A 20,932-nucleotide genomic window follows, 5' to 3' on the forward strand; every position below is an offset into this window, starting at 1 on the left:
CTTCTAAGGAGGATTTATAATATTAGGGGCTAAAAAATCTCTTAGATTTTAAGCCCTTCTAAATAATATTTCTGGTTTGTCTGGTAGAGCTTTGTTAATAACAGGGTCCAATTTCAATATAATATTTTTTATTTGAGAATGTTGTATAGAAAAATTAGTAATTAGAGCACAAAACAATTTTCTTTCTTACTATTAGGGGCTATTAATGGTTACCTATAATAGTGGTTACTTCTTTTATAGTTTGATCCAGAGTATTTTCACAGTAACCTTTTTCTATAAATGTTTTTTTCAACACCAGAGATTGTTGAACAAAGTCATTATAATCTCTGCAGTTGCATCTCATCCTTAAAAATTGTCTCTAAGGAACATTTTTTAGCCATAAAGGGTGGTGGCAGCTGTCAAGGGGGATGTAACTATTTCTGTCAGAGGATATAAAGAAGGACTTGGTGTAAATGTCTCCATTCATTATCTATAAATTAAGATCCAAAAAATTCAGTTCTTTTACTATACAGTATGTGAATGATAGGTTATTGTTTTAATCATTATTATTCAAATAGGACATTCGATTATTTAACCACTTCAAGTCAGGACACTTTCACCCTCTTCCAGTCCAGGCCAATTTTCAGCTTTCATTGCTATCACACTTTGAATGACAATAGCATGGTCATCCAACATTGTACCCATATGCATTTTTTTAGAATTTTTTTGAGACAGATAAAAGTTTATTTTGGTGGTATTTATTCACCACTGGGATTTTTATTTTTTTGCTATATAAATGAAAAAGTCCAAAAATTTTGCAAATAAATAATCTTTCTTCATAAATCTTGGCCAAAATGTATTCATCTATCTTTTTAGTAAAAAAAAAAAAAATTTGTTTATAACCAAAAATTATAATTTTTAAAAAAAAAATTATTTTTTTTTATTTTATTAGTTATGTTTTTTTTTAAACATGTTGTCACCCTAGCAGTACAGTGTCACCATAGTGACACTGTACTTCTTGTGGGAGGTGATGAAGATTTATTTTTCTCTTTTTACACTGATTACATTTACACCCATAAAGGCTGTAAAATAAATAATTTCTCCTTTCTGGCTGCATTTCTGTAGCCATTGAGAAATACTGTGCAAGCTGTGATTGGTCACAGATTGTCACATGGTACAAGGCTGTTGTGAATAGCCTTGTACCATGTGACCTCTGTGATCATTCAGAGATTTCACAAGTAGTAAGCAATGATTTCAGGAAGTGGCATCTTGTTTACTACTATTCATGTGATCACTGATTGGCCAATCAGTGATCACATGAATCAGGACCTCACACAGAGGTCCCATACAGCGATCTGTGTTCTGCTGTGTCCTCCAGACACAGTGGGCACCAATTGCGGTGCCGTGCACTCCCAGGAAGCGTGCACAGGCAATTAATGCGGGGTGACGTTTAGAAATGTCAACCCACTTTGGCAGCGCTCCCGTCTGGATGTTTATCTACATGGGCCAGACAGGAAGTGGTTAAGGAAGTTTAATCACCTCTCCATAACAGTAAAATATCATTCATATAACGTTTATAAAGGAGTAAATTATTTCATTGTTTATCATATATAGACTCTAATTCCCATCTGGACATATAAAGGTTTGCCAAACGTGGGGCAAATTTTGCCCCCATGGCAACTCCCTTTTGATGTAAATAAAAAGAGCCATTAAACCAACAAAAATTGTGTGACATAGCAAAATCCAACAAAGATAAAATAGTCATTTTGTGCCAGATAGTATATCACTAGCTTGTAGATAAAATTGGATAGCTCTCCTTCCATCAGTGTGATTGATGTTGGTATGGAGAGAAGCCACATCAGCTGTAACCAAAAATGTTTGATCATCAATCTGGATATCTTTTAAACCCTTAGTTTCTTTTAGATATGCACAAGTTTTTACCACCAGTGTCTGCAAAAACAAATCTATATATTTTCCTATTCTATATGTTAAAGACCCTATTCCACTAATGATTGATCTGCCTGATGGGTTTATAGGGTCCTTGTGGTCTCTGGGGAGAAAATAGATAATGAGAATTCTAGGAGCTATAGGTATTAAGTATTCACATTCTTTTTTTATTAGGAACCCCCTTCTTGTATCCACTTTTAACAATCTGTTTAAGAACTTATTTTATATTCTATAATTGGATCTCTATTAAGTAGAGAATATGTAGTACTGTCATTCAAATTATTATACATTTTATTCACATAAATGATTTTATCCATAAGAACTATTCCTCCCCCCTTATCTGCAGGTCTAAATATTAAATATCGCCTCTCAAGTAACTTTTTCATGCCCATATGGCTGTCCTTGCCATCTCTAACTCTTTTGATGTTGAACTTTTCCAAGTTTTGAATTACCAAGTCTTTAACCACACCAATAAGAAAATTACCACTATTAGGTGATTTAAACAATGAAGCATTTTTCAAAGTGGTATGTTGATATATAGAATGTATATTATTATGCACAATTGGGTTCTGCATAAATTTTTTTTTATACTAATCTGTCTAATGAACCTCTGTATGTCCAAAAAGTTTGACTCTTATTTAATTTTGATTTTGGAGCAAACTTTAAACCCTTGTTCAATATAATTTCCTCTTCAGGACTCAATGATATCGGGCTAAGGATAAAAATACCTAATTAACTTTTTACATTCGTTTTTTTTTGGTTTCTATTAACTCTTCTTCCTCTTTTGGATCTATGCTTCCTTTTCTGTTGTAAGTTGCCCCTAAAAGAACAGCCAGAATCGTATTGATTTGATGGTCGATAAGAAGTGAATGCTTGAGAATTATACATCTTATTAGAAGATGATCCTCTCTCCTCTTCATACTTATACTGTTCTCTATCATCCCATCCAATTTTCTTGAGACCTGCACTTTCTGACGGATCAAAATTAGACCATTGAGATGATAATTATATTCCCCTCTCTGGGGTCCTTTATAGCAACCCTGGTGATTGTTCTTAAATCTACCTCTAGGGGGTCCTTTGGAGTATTGGTAATAATTGGTATAACCACCTCTAGGTGGTCCTCTAATGTTGCTCTGATGGTGCCAATACATACATCATATGCACATGCTCCTGAAGACTTGGGGTCACGTGAAACAGTTGTACAGCGGATTGATATGCCAGAGGTACCGGCCACCACTCTTTATTAGACTGGTGCCTAACAATGTAAGTGCTATCAGCGGTGGATGTTTTTAAGTGTTTTTTATATTGTTTTTATCATGATACATTGGATCTGAGTCACCAATAAATACTGCACTATAAGTTTTTTCTTTGTTGCTGGAGATCTGGATGTGTGGGCCACACTTTATGGATTCAAGAGATTTATTAATGGAGAGAGAAATGACTGGGCAGACCATAGCGGTTATGGAGTGAATGGAGCACCAAGTTCCTAGAAGGAGCAATACTACAGTATTGAATGCATTTGGCTGTTCTATTTATATAGACAGCAATACAGTTTGGTGAATGTGTATTACTACCTAAGGTGGAGGGTCGGCACTGTGGATGATACTGTCTGGTGAAAGACTGGCTACAAGTTGTCTTCGGGATCACTTTATTATTGGACATTTTATATTATAGTCACTGTTGTTTAAGGACACTATTATAATTTGCATGGGTGTAATTACTTTTGTTTTTTGTTGGAATGCTGCATTTTTTTACTTGTATTGTTTTTTCTATATACATTTTTATGCAGTTTTTTATTAATGATTCCAGTTCACACTGGGAATCGCAATGAAATGCACTGTGTATACCTTTGTGATTCACATGCAGTTCTGTGTGGTGCAATTTCAGCCCATTCATTTTGAATGGGCTGCAATCAGACCCCACCAAAAGTAGGGCATGCCCTACTTTTGGAAACTTACTGCAACCGCATTGCTTGGTACTCCTGGACCATGCAATCTGGTGTGGGCAGAAGCACTGTGTTTGTGACCTGCGTTTGGGGTCTCATTAACTTAATATTAATGTCCAATGCAGATCGCAACTGCAATGTGTTTTGAACACGGTGCAGGAAGCTCACACAAAACGCATGTTTCCGATGCTGCATTCAGTTGTGAACTGCCCTTAGACATATTAAAGCAGAGTTCCAGCCATTTTTGTGTTTATTAAAAGTCAGCAGCTACAAAAACTGTAGCTGCTGACTTTTAATAAACACACACTCACCTGTCCCAGGGTCCAGCGATGTGCTCACCCACGCCATCTCTTCTCTCCTCCACGGTGTTGGCATCTCACCTGTGGGCACCAGGCTGCAACAGCTTGTGGCTTCACAGCCTGGTGCCCACTGCACATGTGCGAGTTGCACTGTGCCTCCTGATTGGTCCGGCAGTCTTCTGGGACCCGTGAAAGTTTAAAGGGGCTGCAGGAGGAAGGAGGGGGCCAAATTTCTAGCTCACTTCACCCCTCCGAACTGGGCAGGAAATGGGAGCAGGTACCTGTCAAAACCACTCCCCCCCCAAAAAAAGTGGCAAATATGGCAGGGGATGGGGGGAGCAGCCAAACAAGCAAAGCTTTCATTTTTAAGCTTTAAATCAATTTTCGTGAATGTTAGCTTTTTGCCACTCTCAGCATTTTGTTTTATTGACAGTGCACATACAATTTAGCTTTTTAGTAACTTAGTGTCCTGGGTTTACTACATTGTATCAGTATATAATATAAACACAAGAAGTTCAGTATTTGCTTGTAAAATTACTTTCTGTTAAATTGCATTCTCCTTTGCCCATAATATTAGTGAATGATGTTTATATGTCTCCATCTAGAGGTAGAATTGAGAAATTTCCATTGTTTAATGTTTTTATGAATGACATACTGTACTTCATAGTTTGTAGATATATTGTAGCCAGTTTTTATATTTAGTGACATTAGCATGCCTACATTTTGCAGTTTTATTTCATTTTATGTCTTTTTATTCTGTTATTTATTGTTTGACTTTTATGTTTTTTCCTTTTCCTGATTTTAGTCTCTGACAAGCATTAGCACTATACTGTATATGACCTTTGTCTTTGTTTAGCAGTAAGGCTTGAGAAAGGAATTATTCCCCTAAAATGCATTGCCCATAGCAAGCCACCCAAAAAGCAGTGTGCCTCTTTCTGAGATGTATCCCAAGGGACTTCCACTCGATTTTACTATTGAGTAGCTCTCTGTAGGTCTGGCACAGGCAGCCAGGAGATCCTATCTACAATCCCACCACTGGCCACTTACAGCTTTTGTACCTCTGGATCTCCAATACACTACTTCACTAGCCACTCTTGTGAGTTGTTTACTGCTTTTACTACACTAGGTAATGCTGAGCCTCCATGACCAGAAGAACTGAATTTCAATGAATGAAAGAGATGGGCCAGGGACAGTAAGGCTGCGGAGGAAAGAGCTAAATGTTGTTGGGTGCCCTTTCATGTAAACTGCAATACCTATGTAAGGGGATAGGGTGGTGGTTATTTGTCACGTCCTCCATGTTTTCCAATGAACTCATTGGGCACCAAGTCTGGGAAACATGAGAGGCCTACCTCAGGGTGGGTTCTTCTGAGCTACACTAGCACCTTGTACAGAGTCTCTGTCTCTCTATTTCACACACATGGGGTACCTTTGCTTTGGTGCCATTTTCACAAATACCTTGGGACAAGGCTGAGACTGCCACGGGGGAATACTCAATCTTATGGCAGATCTCTACCTGGTTTTCTCCCACCAGGGGCGGACTGACAACTCATGGGGCCCCCGGGCAATAGGGGATCATGGGGCCCCTGTGTCCTTGCACAAACAAAAAAGCCTATGAAAAAGGTACCAGGGGCATCTCATGGGGCCCCCTACTGACCCCGGGCCCTCGGGCAGTGCCCGATTTTCCAAAGGGTCAGACTGCCCCTGCCTCCCACACTCCAAAGACATGCTGGTAGTTTAATTGGATCCTGTCTAAATTGGCCCTAATATGTGTATGTATGAATGTGAGTTAGGGACCTTAGATTGTACGCCCCTTGAGGGTTAGGGACTGATGGGAATGATGGTAATGTACAATATATATATATATATATATATATATATATATATATATATATATACAGTTGTGTTCAAAATAATAGCAGTGTGTTGAAAAAAGTGAATAATGCTCAAAATCCTTCTAATAGCTTTTATTTCCATACACACAAATGCATTGGGAACACTGCACATTATATTCCAAATCAAACATGAAGAAAAATATATCAATTTTGTGTTGTTCCTCTAAAAAAAGTGAAGAAAAGTGAATATTAGACTGTTCAAAAAAGTAGCAGTGTTTGTATTCTTCTTTACAAACTCAAACATTCACTATATAAACTGAAAAATGTTTGAAGATTTTGCTTTCCTTTGAATCACTTAATGAATATTTAGTTGTATAAGCACTGTTTCTGAGAACTGCTGTACATCTGTGTTGCATGGAGTCAACCAACTTCTGGCACCTGTGAACAGGTATTCCAGCCCAGGATGATTGGACTACATTCCACAGTTCTTCTCTATTTCTTGGTTTTGCCTTTTTGATGTCACCCCACAAGTTTTCTATTGGATTAAGATCCGGGGATTGGACTGACCACTCCATAACTTCAATCTTGTTGGTCTGGAACCAAGATGTTGCACGTTTACTGGTGTGTTTGGGGTCGTTGTCTTGTTGGAACACCCATTTCAAGGGCATTTCCTCTTCAGCATAAGGCAGCATGACCTCTTCAAGTATTCTGATGTATTCAAACTGATCCATGATCCCTGGTATGCGATAAATAGGTCCAACACCGTAGTATGAGAAACATCCCCATATCATGATGCTTGCACAACCATGTTTCACTGTCTTCACAGTGTACTGTGGCTTGAATTCAGTGTTTGGGGGTCGTCTGACAAACTGTCTCCGGCTACTAGACCCAAAAAGAACAATCTTACTTTCATCCGTCCACAAAATGTTGCGCCATTTCTGTTTAGGCCAGTCAATGTGCTCTTTGAGAAATTGGAACCTCTTCAGCACATGTCTTTTTTTCAATAGTGGGACTTTGCGGGGGCTTCTTGCAGATAGCTTGGCTTCACATAGGTGTCTTCTAATTGTAACGGTACTCACAGGTAACTTTAGACCTTCTTTGATCTTCCTGGAGCTGATTGTTGGCTGAGTCCTTGCCATTTTGGCTATTCTTCTATCCATTTGAATGGTAGTTTTTAGCTTTCTTCCACGTCTTTCAGGTTTTGGTTGCCATTTTAAAGCATTTGCGATCATTTTAGCTGAGCAGCCGATCATTTTCTGCACTTCTTTATATGTTTTCCCCTCTCCAATCAACTTTTTAATCAAGGTATGCTGTTCTTCTGAACAATGTCTGGAACGACCCATTTTCCTCAGAATTTCAGAGAGAAATGCACTGTAACCAGCATGTACAACATTTACTGCCTTCCTTCCTTAAATAAGGGCAATAATTGCCACCTGTTTTTCAAAGAGTGAATGACCTCACTAATAGAACTCCACACTGCTATTATTTTGAACATGCCCCTTTCAATTAGTGATTCAATTACACAGAATCAGCAGCTTGCATGTCATGACTGTTGGGTCTGTTGGATTTCTATTACTCTACTACACCTGCTAGTAAATTATTTGCCATGTAGAAATATCATTTCTACCAAAAACAGTGATTGATCAGGTTAGTGATGTCTGACTGCTATTATTTTGAACACAACTGTATGTAAAGTGCTGTGTAAATTGATGGCGCTATATAAGTACCTCTAAGAAATAAATACATAAGTAATAATCTCCAGAGATGAATATACACCATGTACACTCGCACAATAACTGTTCTCCAGTTAACTCTCAGGTCCTCGTGTAAATGTACATCTTCCCACTGTAGCTTGCAATTAGACAGGCCATAGCGGAACTTGACCACAGCCACTTGTCCAGCGTTATCCACTATCAGTCCTGGTAGCAGCAAAGGAACCCGCGGTGTGCATAGCACAGGCTCCAACGTTCACTTGACTTTAACTCTTCAACTTCTTTACCTATGTACAGGATGGAGACATCTGCAGTTCCATTCTATTCTGTTCCGGTTGCTATGGGAGACAGAATGCAGTGTAGGGAGTGCTGGGAACATCTCCTTGGAGGCTAGAGGCAATGCCACCTATAACAGGTACACGTTTCTGACAGGCTGCTTGCTAACTGTACTTTTGTTGCTTCTGGAAACCACACGTATAACTGGCATTAAGGTGACTCAACATGCTGACTCTTCATACCCCACGTGACAGTGACCCAATCTAAGTGTGTGATAGTGCTGGGTACTTGCAATGCACCCCTTTTAAGGACTTTAGGCCAAGCAGAAGGCAAAGTTTAATGCTTTACTTGAGTTAAAGTTCAACATTACAAAAGAGTCCAAAGCAGACAAGATAGTCCAGTAGAACTTCAATAAAATAGTCAGCATGCTAAGTCGCTAGTCCTTATATCTAACAGGGCTATGTGCTGCCCTGGTGTACCTACACAGGTAGAGTCTATGTAATACACAGTCCATCAGAGGCATTCTCCAGCATCTGGTGTCTTCAGAATGAACTCCAAGTTCTGATGACTCTGCATCTTGATGGCAGATTCCTCTTGGGTGCAGTTCTCCTCTGGGAACTGGGAGAATGGGCAAGACCACTAAACACAGAAGCAGGGTCAGGCAATCACACTGACAAACCCCCCAGACTCGGCCCGTTGTTCTTTTTTGTATCACAGGTGCAGTGGGTTGAACCCAAGGATCCTGCCAAAAGACCAAACAACCGGGAAAGGCATTAACCCGTTCCCTCCCATATGGGGCAGCACCTATCTAACTACAGTCAACCTGCTTACACATAACCTGTAAAACAGAATAACTTAGGCCACCCAACCATATTATAATAAATTAGTAATTTTGGTGACCATTGATCTTTATGGCTAAATAACCTATCTCAGGCTTTCTAGCACTAATTGATGATCTGCGGTTAAAAGTTCAGTCCACTGAAAATTGATTACTATATTAGGACAGTGCATCCTTATACGTTAACCCTTCATGCAACAAAAACAGCACATAATAGTAGCAACATATTTGTATTTATTTATTTACTGAAATTAAAAATGGCTAAATCTGGTGCAGCTGTGCATAGAAACCAATCAACTTCCAGATTTTATTCACAAAGCTTAATTGACATGATGAAGTTAGAAGCTGATTGTTCGTTTGAAGAGCTACGCCAGAGTTTGTGTGTACCAGTTTTAGTAAATCTACCCCTATATACTGTATCTGTGTTGTAAATACTCCATATATACTGTGACATTAGCATTAAATGGCACGAGAAGTGGCATGGATCTGAACATAACAATCCAAGAGTACATAGGAGATATCAATGCAGCAGTAAGTTCACAGACAATGTTAGCTTAAAGCTGAACTACAGGATAAGCAAATACACTCATATGTCTTGGTGTGCTTTGTTTATTTCTTCCAGGTCTGTGCAGTAATCAACTGCAAAACTTTCTCTGTGCACGATTATCCTGTAATAAAGACCAGTCACTGCTTCTCTCTACTTGGGCAGGGTGAGTGGTCTTGTCTCCGCCCCCTCCTGTCATTTTCTTCAGACAGCCTGTAGTAGGGGGTGCTGCTGGGTCCCTCCCACAGCTCTTGCCCTTTGCACAGGCTATGTCAGTGCCAGTGATGATGCAACTGCTACTTTCACAAGGTAATAACTGGGTTGGTAAAGGCATTTGGTGCACACAGAATTATTCTGTATCCTTTGTGGCTGTTTAGGAATACATTTAAATGAATGTTTTCATGCCTGGAATTCAGCTTTAAGAGTTTCTTACCCATGTTAGTCCTACAAACAAGTATTTCCTTCAGGAGTAAACTAAAAGAAACAGAAAAGGTCCATAGAACAGAAAAGCAGTTCCCAAATGTTTGTTTTCTCTAGCAGCACAATTGGTTTGGCATGGACTGTGTTGGTTGACTGGAGCAGTTCTTTCAGAGAGAGCCAACCTCCATTCAAGCACCAGTGGCCTCCCAGCCAGGTACCATAACCCAAGGAGGAGACACTCAGCATGATAGGCACCACAACCTAGGCACAATCTAAATCCCACAAGACTAGATTCCTGGGGCCTTTTGTCAAAACATGCAAAATTCTAAATCTATATATTATTATATTTTAACATTGCTACATAACTACATACATAACATTGCCACGAGTCTTTGGTTATAAATTGGCAGCTTATCAGAATACATTATTATAAACTTAAAGCAGAACTTCACCCTAAAAGGAAAGTTCCACTTTATGTTCTCCTCTCACCCTCCTCTAACAATTTCAAACATTTTCATAATTTTTTTTTTTGGGGGGGGGGGGGGGGGGAGTTGGTACCTAGTTTTGGTAGGTACCTGCTCCCACTTCCAGTTGGATCAACTAGGAAATTCCACTGGAAGTTCAGCCGGGCATGCGCAGTATCCTTCGCTGGTGGTGGAGCCACAGCAAGTTACAGATGGCTTTCCACACTAAACGTGCCAATGCCAGGTATCCACCAGTAAATTAGCAGTCATAGAGCTGGTTTGCCCAGCGAAGAAATAATGCTATTAAACCAGATGAGTGATTTCTACTTGTACGGTCACTGGTGAGATGACACAAACATGCATCTTATTTTTTCCTACCTATGCACAGCAAGGCAACTCGTATGTTTTCTATTGCATGCATTTTAGAATGGGCCATAGCACAAGAAAATGTCTTGTGCTTTGAGTGAACAATGAAACATGCGCAAGGTATGTAACAGTATGAATGGACACCTAAAATATAAAAAGATCCATACAACAAATTTTAGTGACACCCATAGTGCCTAAGTGACACATAGGTTATTGCAAGCATGATTTTTAAAATTTTTGTATTTAAACATAACTCCATTAAAAATTATTCAAATACCTGTTTACAGAAATTATTTACATTACCGGTATAATATATATAAATTACATGTTCATTACATATACAATATACTTTACAATTTACAATACTATTTTAATAGCTGCTTTTATTATTACTACACACCTTGACTTGGAAATTCTAAAAATGAGGCAACTCCTATCCTAAAATGATCAGTGGTTCAAAAACAATAACTACTGCAGTAGGGAACAGATACAAAAAATTAAACTCAGCATTCTTCCAAATACCTGGATCACATTAATATTAAAATTGTAAGCAGTACATAGGCAGGCTAGTTTCTTATCAGGGTCTTAGGAATGTGAGTACATGGCAGAAGAGTTAGTATATTTCTAACAATGTTGACTGCAGGAGACAAACCTTACAAAATGAAATACATGTAGAATATATACAGAGTTTAACATTTCTATCTCAACCTCTAAGAAGGCAGTAGCTCACTTGCGCTCCAGATAAGTGTTATGGAGGAGGAAAGGGAAACACACAATCCTGGTTTTGGGGAAATTAATATTGATCAGCCAATGTTTTCTAATCTGCTTAGTTCCCAATATGCACATACAGTATGGGGCTGTTGTACACTACTCCATAGACATTGGATTGATCTATACAAAAGAATGTCAGATCTAATGTCCATGGGCAGGTTCAGAAAAACCTTCTGAAAACTCTCTTCTAATGAACAATATGTCCCGAGGTCAATGTATTGCCCAATTAGTATTGATTTAATAGGATGTTTCAAATGACCTGAAGTGGCAAGAATGCATTCCCTGGAGGAGACTTGCAATCAATAGATGGAAAACAAACTGATTTGTAATATTTCTAATCATTATATTTTAGTCAAAGGTTTAACTTAGTGAGAGTCAGACCTTGGCATTCCATAAGTCTTGCATATTTCAAAGGCAGATTCCCATTTGGATGTTTCTACCCATCACCATAATATTTTATATACAAGTGGAAAATACTTTCCTCCTAATCCATATTCATGCCATTGATGTATTTAAAGGTTTCAATCATGTCTCCCCTTTCCCTTCTTTCCTCCAGATTATACATATTAAGTTCCCATGGTCTCTCCTGATATGGTTTATCCCTCAGACATTTTCACCATTATTGTTTCCTGCCCATGGATTGCTCTATTTTATGTTTTTGTAAGTGAGGTCTCCAGAACTGGACACAGTATTCTAAATGAGGTCTAGCAAAAGATCTATAGAGGGGAATCAGGACTTCCTTCCTCCTGCTGATGACCCCTCTAATGATCTCAGAATTCTGTTTGCTTTTCCTACCACATGGCCACACTGTCCATTTTGCAATCATCTGAAATAAGTACCCTCAAGTCTTTTTCCTCTGTATGGAATCAATTGCAACTTTCCATGCAAAGTGAACAGCCTATTTGCCTATAGTAAGTCAACCTAAGAGGGTTCTTACCAAATGTTTTGGCCTCTAAATACCTACGAATTTTACAGTTGTCACTTTCTCTAAATGCTTGGAAATGATGGGGCCTCTTTAGTTTCTTGCAGTTATTACATAGGGAACATGGGAGTTTTCTACTACAAATTGTCAATCGTTTGGCTTAGTAGTGTAGTAGAGTGGAGGAAAAAGTATATGAGACTTTTTCTTTTCTTTCTCCCTCCCCTGTATACAGAAACGGTGGAAATTGTGAAAATTGTCAGTGATGAGAAAGGTTGCCATTTGCTATTTGTTTTATTTCCTTCTTGCATATTTCACCTATGTATGCTTCAAACTCACAAAACAGATGGATTTTGTGATCCAGTGTCTTTTTATGCCTATCTACTGCATAGACAAGGTACATTAAACTTACAATTGGTCATGGGGCACTATAAAGAGCCATAGGGGTTATATCAATTAAGTTGATGATGCCCAAGGAAATATGAAAAGGTTATCAGAGAAGTCAGTTTATGAGTTCTATACACACTTCTACTTGCTAATATATATATATATATATATATATATATATATATATATATATATTAGCTAATGACCACTGAAACCTAAGCTCAACTCCTATTTAAAAGTAGAAATATTTTCAAATCTTTTGAACCTGGAAAGGACAGATAGACATATCCTAAAGAAAGCTAAATATGGTTGTGACAAAGATGTGTGGTGTGTGCAGGCTACGTAATTTGTGCAGTGAAACTGTAAAGTTAACTGACATCAAGGTCTCTGATGTTTAACCCTGGGCCTCTCTGATGTAAACCAAAGTTTGTACAACAGTGTGTAACTGTTGGATGGTAGCAAAGTCCTGTTCGGGCCATCAGAAAGGAAGGATATTAAATCTGAAATCGGTAAATAGAGTTTTCATCTATATATATCTACACTGCTTAATGTATTTTTTTAAAGTGGGATGATATCACAAAACTATGGGGGAATAGATGTTTATCTCCCAGTTACAGTTAGGGATGGAACTGGGCTCCTTATCTTTTGGTAATGGCTAGGTTGTTTTTTCAGTTGCAAAATGATTCCAATATATATTCTGATTTAGCAGGGTTATTTTTATTTTAATCATCAGAATAATTATAATTTTAAAAATACATTTTTGTTGTACTACTTATCCATATCTATATCCTGAACAAATACAGAGTACATAGAGTGTTCAAATGAGTCACAGTTTTAGACATGTTGTTAGTCTAAAAGATTTAAGACCCTCAAAGCTTCACCGCTTCCTGTCTCGGAGATCCACACTGCTTATGTACTGACGTTTTCTAAAAGATTTCTGGAAAGTTCCATCCTGTTCTATAGACAAAATTCAAGTATGTAGTTATATTTGCTCTGACAAAAAAATAATTCTTCTATTTGTCCAGTAGGAACATATTCAATAGCTTAAAGTTGTAAAAAAATAATTTCGCTTTATATTATTTGCTTATGTATACTGTATGGGGTATATAGAGGAATACAGTTGACATCATGCCTGCTGAAGATAACTGAACATTTTTGAAAACACTACAATACAATGAGGTTCAAATTAAATAGCAGTGAAGTTTTGAGGTTTGTTTAACTTTCCCTTGCACATTATATGGGATTTGAAGTAAAGGTAAAGACAGGTTCACCTTACTTACTAAAATATACTTTACAAAATGAACATCCACTTTTGTGGATAAAATGTCTCTACTGCTTTCCTGCTACTGTGTATAACTAACAACGTTATGTAAATACACTGAAGGACTAGATACCTTTGAGCCCCTGTCGAGCTTCCAGATTCTGATAAAGCCCCCACGCATTCTCTCACATCTGTTTCGGGCACAGTATGTAGGGATGCCAAACCCCCTTGCAAGGTACCCTCACAATAATGAGGGGATGTGGGCTGGTATAGTTCAGGTTGGGAGGTGCACACTAAGTGAGACTCCAATGTCAATCATGTCATCCAGCAATGCAGACCATGTCAATCATCATGATCATGAACACCAATTGATGATGTTGATTTGCTGCCACAACAACCCATAATCTGATGATGCTGCCCTGTTGCAACTCTCACTTCAAGTGACATCACTGGTCATCTAGTGGCAATGATTCAATATTAAATGACAAATCCCTACCTGCAGTTGGTAAACATACAATAGTACCTTAAAATTATTACATCTTATTGCATGTGCAACTTCATGTGCAGGTTTAAGGCATCCCCAAAGCATCTTATTTAAAGGTTACAGCTATTTTTAAAAATCTTTACTTTGCTTTTGTACACATCCCCATAGCAGCACCCATTTATCCTTTTTTTTCCCTAATAAAAGCTTGCACAGTATGCTTGATAAAGGCCAAAAAAATAAAAATAAATAAAATTTGACTCCCATAGATTTCAGCACTATGTTCCCAACGAGTTTGGCAAATATGCAGCCAACCGAACATTGCCAGATTTGCTCATCATTATTCATTAAGTCTGTCTTGCATCGGCTTTATAATAAAAGTGATGCTACCAATGTAAGTATCATCCTACCAGAATTACCAATTAGTCAATAAACTTCTCCCAAAGGGAAAATTCCCATACTACACCATTTAGTAGTCTTTCTTGTTCTCTCTTCCTTTTTACCTTTTTTCCTTTTCCATTTTTTGAGACATCTCTTTCAGTTGGATTGGATTGATGTTTTCTTATGTTTGTAAGTACTCTTGAACCTTTAGACAACAGGTGATTGTTCACAAATAATCCAAACTGAACATTTTCCTTGAATAGTTATACCCATATATGTGCACACTTAAAGCAGAGCTACAATGCATCTGAGCACCACAAACCAAAAACACTATTAACTAATTTGTAATATTTAATGCAAACTCACCCATCCATATTTGTCTCCATGCTTAATTTTTTTGGGAAATCACTTTGAAAACCCCGCTTAGAATTTCTGTCTGTGGCCATCTTAAATAAGGGCAGATAATTCATGTAGCATTTACTTCCTGGAATCCATCTGCCTTTAGCTCAAGCATGCATGCAGGAGGATGTGCTTAGTTGGGAAAACCCCTCCTCCCTTCGGGAAGACTCCTGGGATGTATGATATCTTTTACCTAGGCATGGAAACCAGGAAGTAACTGAGGAAATTTAAAAAAAAAGTTTAAAACTTGTTAATATGATATACTTTCCTATCAATTTTACTAATGCTAGGAGCATAGGATTAAAAATAGTCAGTTTTGATTGAGAGAGTGAAGTTCTGCTTTAAGTTATACACTCATTGGCCACTTTATTAGGTACTGTTCAATTGCTTAGTAACACAAATTGCTAATCAAACAATCATGTGACAGCAACTCAATGCATTTAGGAATCTAGACATGGTAAAGACGACCTGCTGAAGTTCAAATCGAGCATCAGAATGGGGAAGAAAGGGGATTTAAGAGACTTTGAACCTGGCATGGTTGTTTGTGCCAGATGTGCTGATCTGAGTATTTCAAAAACTGCCGATCTACTGGGATTTTCACACACAACTAACTCTAGGGCTTACAGAGAGTTTTCCAAAATAGAGAAAATATCCATTGAGCAGCAGTTGTGTGGACAAAAATGCCTTATTGATGTCAGGGGGGCAGAGGAGAATGAGCAGACTGGTTTGAGATGATAGAAAAGCAACAGTAACTCATGTCAATATGGTACAAGTTCTGAAGGCATAAGAGGGTCCAACCCAGTACTAGCAAGGTGTACCTAATAAAGTGACCGGTGAGTGTATATAGTGTATGTATGAAACACTCTGTGAAGATTTTATCTTTGGGAAACAATTGCCTATCAGCCAAGTAATCAAACATTGGGTGGTCTCCACAGTTTCAGGAATCTCTCAAACATGAAAAATGCTAATTTATTTATGGTGAATATATTTTTATTGTTTTAACAGGATTACACTTAAACATTGGGGATGTAACATATAAATGCAAAATTACAATGAGGGAAACAATCAACGTTTCTCTGGAGTTAGGATTACATAGTTGTTGTCCAAAGACTAGTTTACAATTTGATCAGACATTAAAATGCAATATTTTAAATGTCTTGTTCTTGCTGGTATTCCATATTGATTAAGATGGATAACTGTCTTTTCAGTGGAAATATATCTCAAATTTATAATTGGATCCTGATGTCTATGTGTTTACTTAGGCACAAGATACATCCAGCTCATCATGAATAGCACCCCCTTCCAGGTCTGTGCCTTGCTGCTTGGTTTGGGAGGGATGACCTGTGTCCTGGTATCCACAGTATCCGTTAAATGGAAAACCTCCAGCGCTTCCACTAACATCATCACTTCCACCTCCATATTTGAAGGGCTCTGGATGAACTGTGTGGGCACCTCTGTGGGCTCTGTGCAGTGTAAGAGGTTCTCGTCACTTTTCAGTCTGTCCAGTAAGTAGTTTTTATTTCTTGAAACCAGAAATATTATAAATGTTTACTGCATTCTTTTACTGCAATTGTGCTAGAATTATTCTATAACATAAACCAGGTGGTCAAACTGAGTTAAAACGAAAGGCCTGCATAAAGAAGAATATATTGATACGATCATATAATCGATCATTCAATGCAACGTAACTGATTGAATTCAATAAGATGTGCAAACCAAAGACTCTCCATTTGATTGCTTTAGCTTGTATTGATTGGTGTGGACTATGGTGAAATTTTGTCAATAGTTTCCGAGTCAATCAAAAATCTGCCTGTGCATCAGAAAACCGATTATAATTCAGGTCAAATACAGTAAATTACAGTTTTAATAGATTGTTTTCATGTATAATTGATAGATCACATTTTTCAATTAGTATTGTCAGTGATTTGCAAAAGGTGGAACAATGCCATGTTTATTGCAATATTCTGTATTTTAATGAGTAGTTTACTGCTTGTACTTAAATCGACCCTGTTACCAGACCATTCATTTCAACAACAATTTCAAAATTATACGGGCATTAAATGTATTTTAACCATGTTATTTACTTGTAAAAGCTTCCAATGTGTAGACATCAAAAGCCCTGAGACTGCTGTAGGGCACCACCAACTTGGATGTATGTCAGCAGCCCCAGCAGATTCACGTGAGTGACACTCTATAGTATTCCCCTTCATTTTTTCCCATAAAATGTTATTTAGGATGGTGAGGCGAGGGGTGTAGGAGCTTGACCAGCACAGACAGTAATTAAGCAGCAGAAGTGAGGGCTAAGATTTGCAAGAAAGGAAGGTGAGGGCTGAGCTAGGAAATTGACTCTTCCTGAAGGAGTCAAAATTGCTGCCAAGTTCAGAGGCACATTGCAATTCAATTACAAATTGTTTATAAAACAAAAAATGCTAAAGTACTTTTACCTGCAGTTTGTTTAAGGGACCATAGGGTTCCATTGCTATTCCTTCTTAGTACCTATACAACCTCATGACTTTATAGCACTTGTGCTCCCTACAATTTACCAAATTTCTTTTTCATGTGAACTCATAAAACTCAATTATTCCAGGGGAAAGAAACAAAGCCATCCAGGAAAGCTATAATTGTTGTAAGAAAAAACTATGTAGTAGATCCTTACATGCTTCACGTTTAGAGATAGTGAGTGTAATTGCTTAAACTAAGTGCCAATGTAGTGCCCCTCTAGTTAGCTAGGGGGAGCTACATAGGTGTTCAGTCAGAGGCTGAGTAGCAGCCTGGGATCAGTCAGCCTGTGATGAGTCAGCCAGGTCAGGGCTGAGGGCTCTGCAGATCAGTTCCCTGATACCTCCCCCTGCTCTAAAGACTTGAGAAGTTTCTAGAAGGCAGTGGGCAGGGGTGAGGAAGGGCTGATCTGCATATTCAGAGGACTCTGGCCAATCCCCAATCAGGAGGCTTGGCATGGTGCAAAGCAACCTTTAATTATTATGGAGCCTGCTCAGAAGGTTGAGTTGTTTCGGGTGGAAGAAGGAGTGAAGGCTTAAGTGTGGAACTTGGGAGGGGGCCCAGGAGAGGGACCTACCTGCAGCCAGTAGCTGGAAAGGAGGATTTCTCAGCCTCAACCGTCCCCTGAGAGAGGACAGCTTGGGAAGAAGGGAAGGAGCCAGCCCAGCGTAAGGCCTGAAAGCAGCCACCAACCCACAGGCTTACAGGAGAGGACTGAGTCAGTAATCCCACACCTACTGGGTCAGATAGGGGGAGAGGGCATTGTGGTGGGAAACCTAACTAGTTCCTCACCCAGGACTGTTAATTTTAAAGTGGCAGTTTCTGGGCCCCCTTGTTCAGGGATTCCATCAGGCAGCTGGATGAGATTTCATCTGGGGTCTGAGATGGTGCACTCTGAGGGCTGGAGAGCTCTTAATACCCTTAATAAAATCTAAAAACCAAGCTCAAGGACTGTTTACTGTCTCCAGTGTGCAAGGTCTGAAGAAAATGCGTGTTGTCTGGCTGTGCAGGACCATAGGGGGACCCAAAACTCAGCAGCCCCTAAGGGGGTAGTGCTAAACTAAGATTGAAAGTGTTGTCTATTATAATTACACAACCAGGCTAAGTGTAGGCAGCAACGCAATTCCCGGGTGTGCCTTTATACATAATAATCTTCTTACATACAGGCACAAGGGGACTGCTTGAGGGCCCGGGCCAGTAGGGGGCCCGATGAGGGGCTCTGTCACTGCCCCTCTACTTGTTGTAGAGTATTAGTTGTACATCGGTCTCTGTACAGGGTGTTCTCCTCAGCAGCTTCCTGTAAGTCCCCATAGATCAGTGCTGTGAAAGGTGCTATGGAGGCAGCAAATTTATCACAGCAGCTCTAGATCCTGCCTGAGACTAGGTGAGAGCAACCTGGGGTCATAGTTCTGAGTAGCAGACATACTTAACATCCCCCTCACCATCCCTCTCTCTCTCTCACCTCTGTCCCTCTCTCCCCCATCACACCCCTCCTCTCTCTTGCCCTCCCCCCTCTCTCTCACCCCCTCACTCTATCTTTCATCCACCCTCTCTCTCTCTTGCCCCCTCTCTCACCCCCCCTCAATCACCCCCCTCTCTCTCTTGCCCCCTCTCTCTCTCATCCTCCCAGGTCTCTCCCCCCTCACTCTATCTTTCATCCCCCCTCTCTCTCCCACCTCTCTCTCACCCTCCCCTCTCTCTCTTATTCTCCCATCTCTCTCTCTCGCCCCCCTCTCTCACCCTCCTCTCTCTCTCCCCCCTCTCTCTCTCATCCTCCCCCTCTCTCTCTCATCCTCCCCTGTCTCTCACCCCCTCTCTCTTTCACACTCTTCTCTCTTGCCCCTGTCTTTTTCTCTCATTCTCACACACACCATTCCCCTCTTTCTCACCCCCCTCTCTCTTGCCCCCCCTCTCTCTCACCTTTCTCATCCCCCTTTCTTTTGCTCTCTCAGTCCCTGTCTCTCCAACCCCCCCTCTCACCCACCCACCCTCTCTCCTCCTCTCTCTCTTCCTCCCCCTCTCTTTCACCTCTTCTCTCTCTCTCATCCCCACCATTCCTCTCTCTCTCTCTTTCTCTCTCTCGCCCCCTCTCTCTCTGACTCCCCTCTCTCTTACTCCCTCCTTACCCCCTCTCTCTCTTTCTCTCTCTCTTACCCCCCTCTCCCCCCCTCTAACACTCTCTTACCCCCTTCTCTCTTACTCCCCTCTCCCCCCTCTTTCTCTCCCCCTCTCTCTTACCCCCTCTCTCTCTTACCGCCCCTCTCTTTTACCCCCCTCTCTTTCTCATCCCCTTCTCTCTCTCACTCCCCTCTCTCTCACACCTCCTCCCTCTCTCTTACCCCCCTCTCTTTCACCTCCCCTCTCTCACCTTCTCTCTCTTTCTCTCAATCCCACCATTCCTCTCTCTCTCTTGCTCTCTCTCTCTATGACTAGCCCCTCTCTCTCACCCCCCTCTCTTTTTCCCCCCTCTCTCACCTTCCCCTCTTACTCATCCTCCTCTCTTTCCATTTCTCTTTCCTCCCCTGTCTCTCTCACCACCTCTCTCTCTTCCTCCTCTCTTTCCCTCTCTCTCATCCCCTGTCTCTCTCACCACCTCTCTCTCTTCCCCCTTCTCTCTCTCACCTCTCTCAACCTCCTCTCTCTATCATCCCCCTTTCTCTCTCTCATCCACCTCTCACCCGTCACCCCTCCTATCTCTCTCGCCCCTCCTCTCTTCCTTACCCTCCTCTCTCAACACCCTCCCCCTTTCTTCTGCCCCTCCCCTTTCTCCATCTCTCTCCTAATTTTCCATCTCCCCCATCCCTCTATCTCTCCCTCCCTCCTATTCCTATCTCTCTTCCCCCTCCCCCCTCTCATCTTCTGTCTCTATCCCTCCACCCCACTCTTCACCTCTTTAATGTCTAATAGGAAATTATGTCATAATTCAGAATCTCAGTAAAAAATGCACTCTGTCAGTAAAGTTTCCATGTTAAAAAAAAGAAAGTTGTGGAGAAGCTGGCAACCCTGTAAGGAAGGAGCTGAGTGGGAGCTGAATGCCCAAACAAAGCAATTAAAAATTATTGTAAAGGCAGATTTTTTTTTCTTTAAAATAACATACAGTACATGTCATACTTGCCTGCTCTGTGCAGTAATGTTGCACACAGCAGCCTCAATCCTCTTCTTGGGTCTCCCCCAAGCCGCTGGTCTGCGCATCCATTCATACATAGATAAGG

At 40.0% G+C, this 20,932-nt stretch overlaps 1 protein-coding gene across 1 annotated transcript in view; it reads left to right on the forward strand.

Moving 5' to 3' along the window:
* The first annotated feature begins 13,098 nt into the window (after nt 1-13,098).
* LOC149467021 (claudin-15-like) overlaps nt 13,099-20,932 on the forward strand; it is a 75,687-nt gene continuing 67,853 nt past the window's right edge. The window contains exons 1-2 of the mRNA XM_089672355.1: nt 13,099-13,208; nt 16,484-16,726. Coding sequence (XP_089528481.1) covers nt 16,507-16,726 — 220 coding nt within the window. The 5' untranslated portion in view covers nt 13,099-13,208; nt 16,484-16,506. The remainder of the gene's footprint in view (nt 13,209-16,483; nt 16,727-20,932) is intronic.

Source organism: Staurois parvus, unplaced genomic scaffold (genome assembly GCF_062004578.1).
Source record: "Staurois parvus isolate SC_StPar_1 unplaced genomic scaffold, SC_StPar_1.0 ptg000126l, whole genome shotgun sequence".
Classification (NCBI taxonomy): Eukaryota; Metazoa; Chordata; class Amphibia; order Anura; family Ranidae; genus Staurois; species Staurois parvus.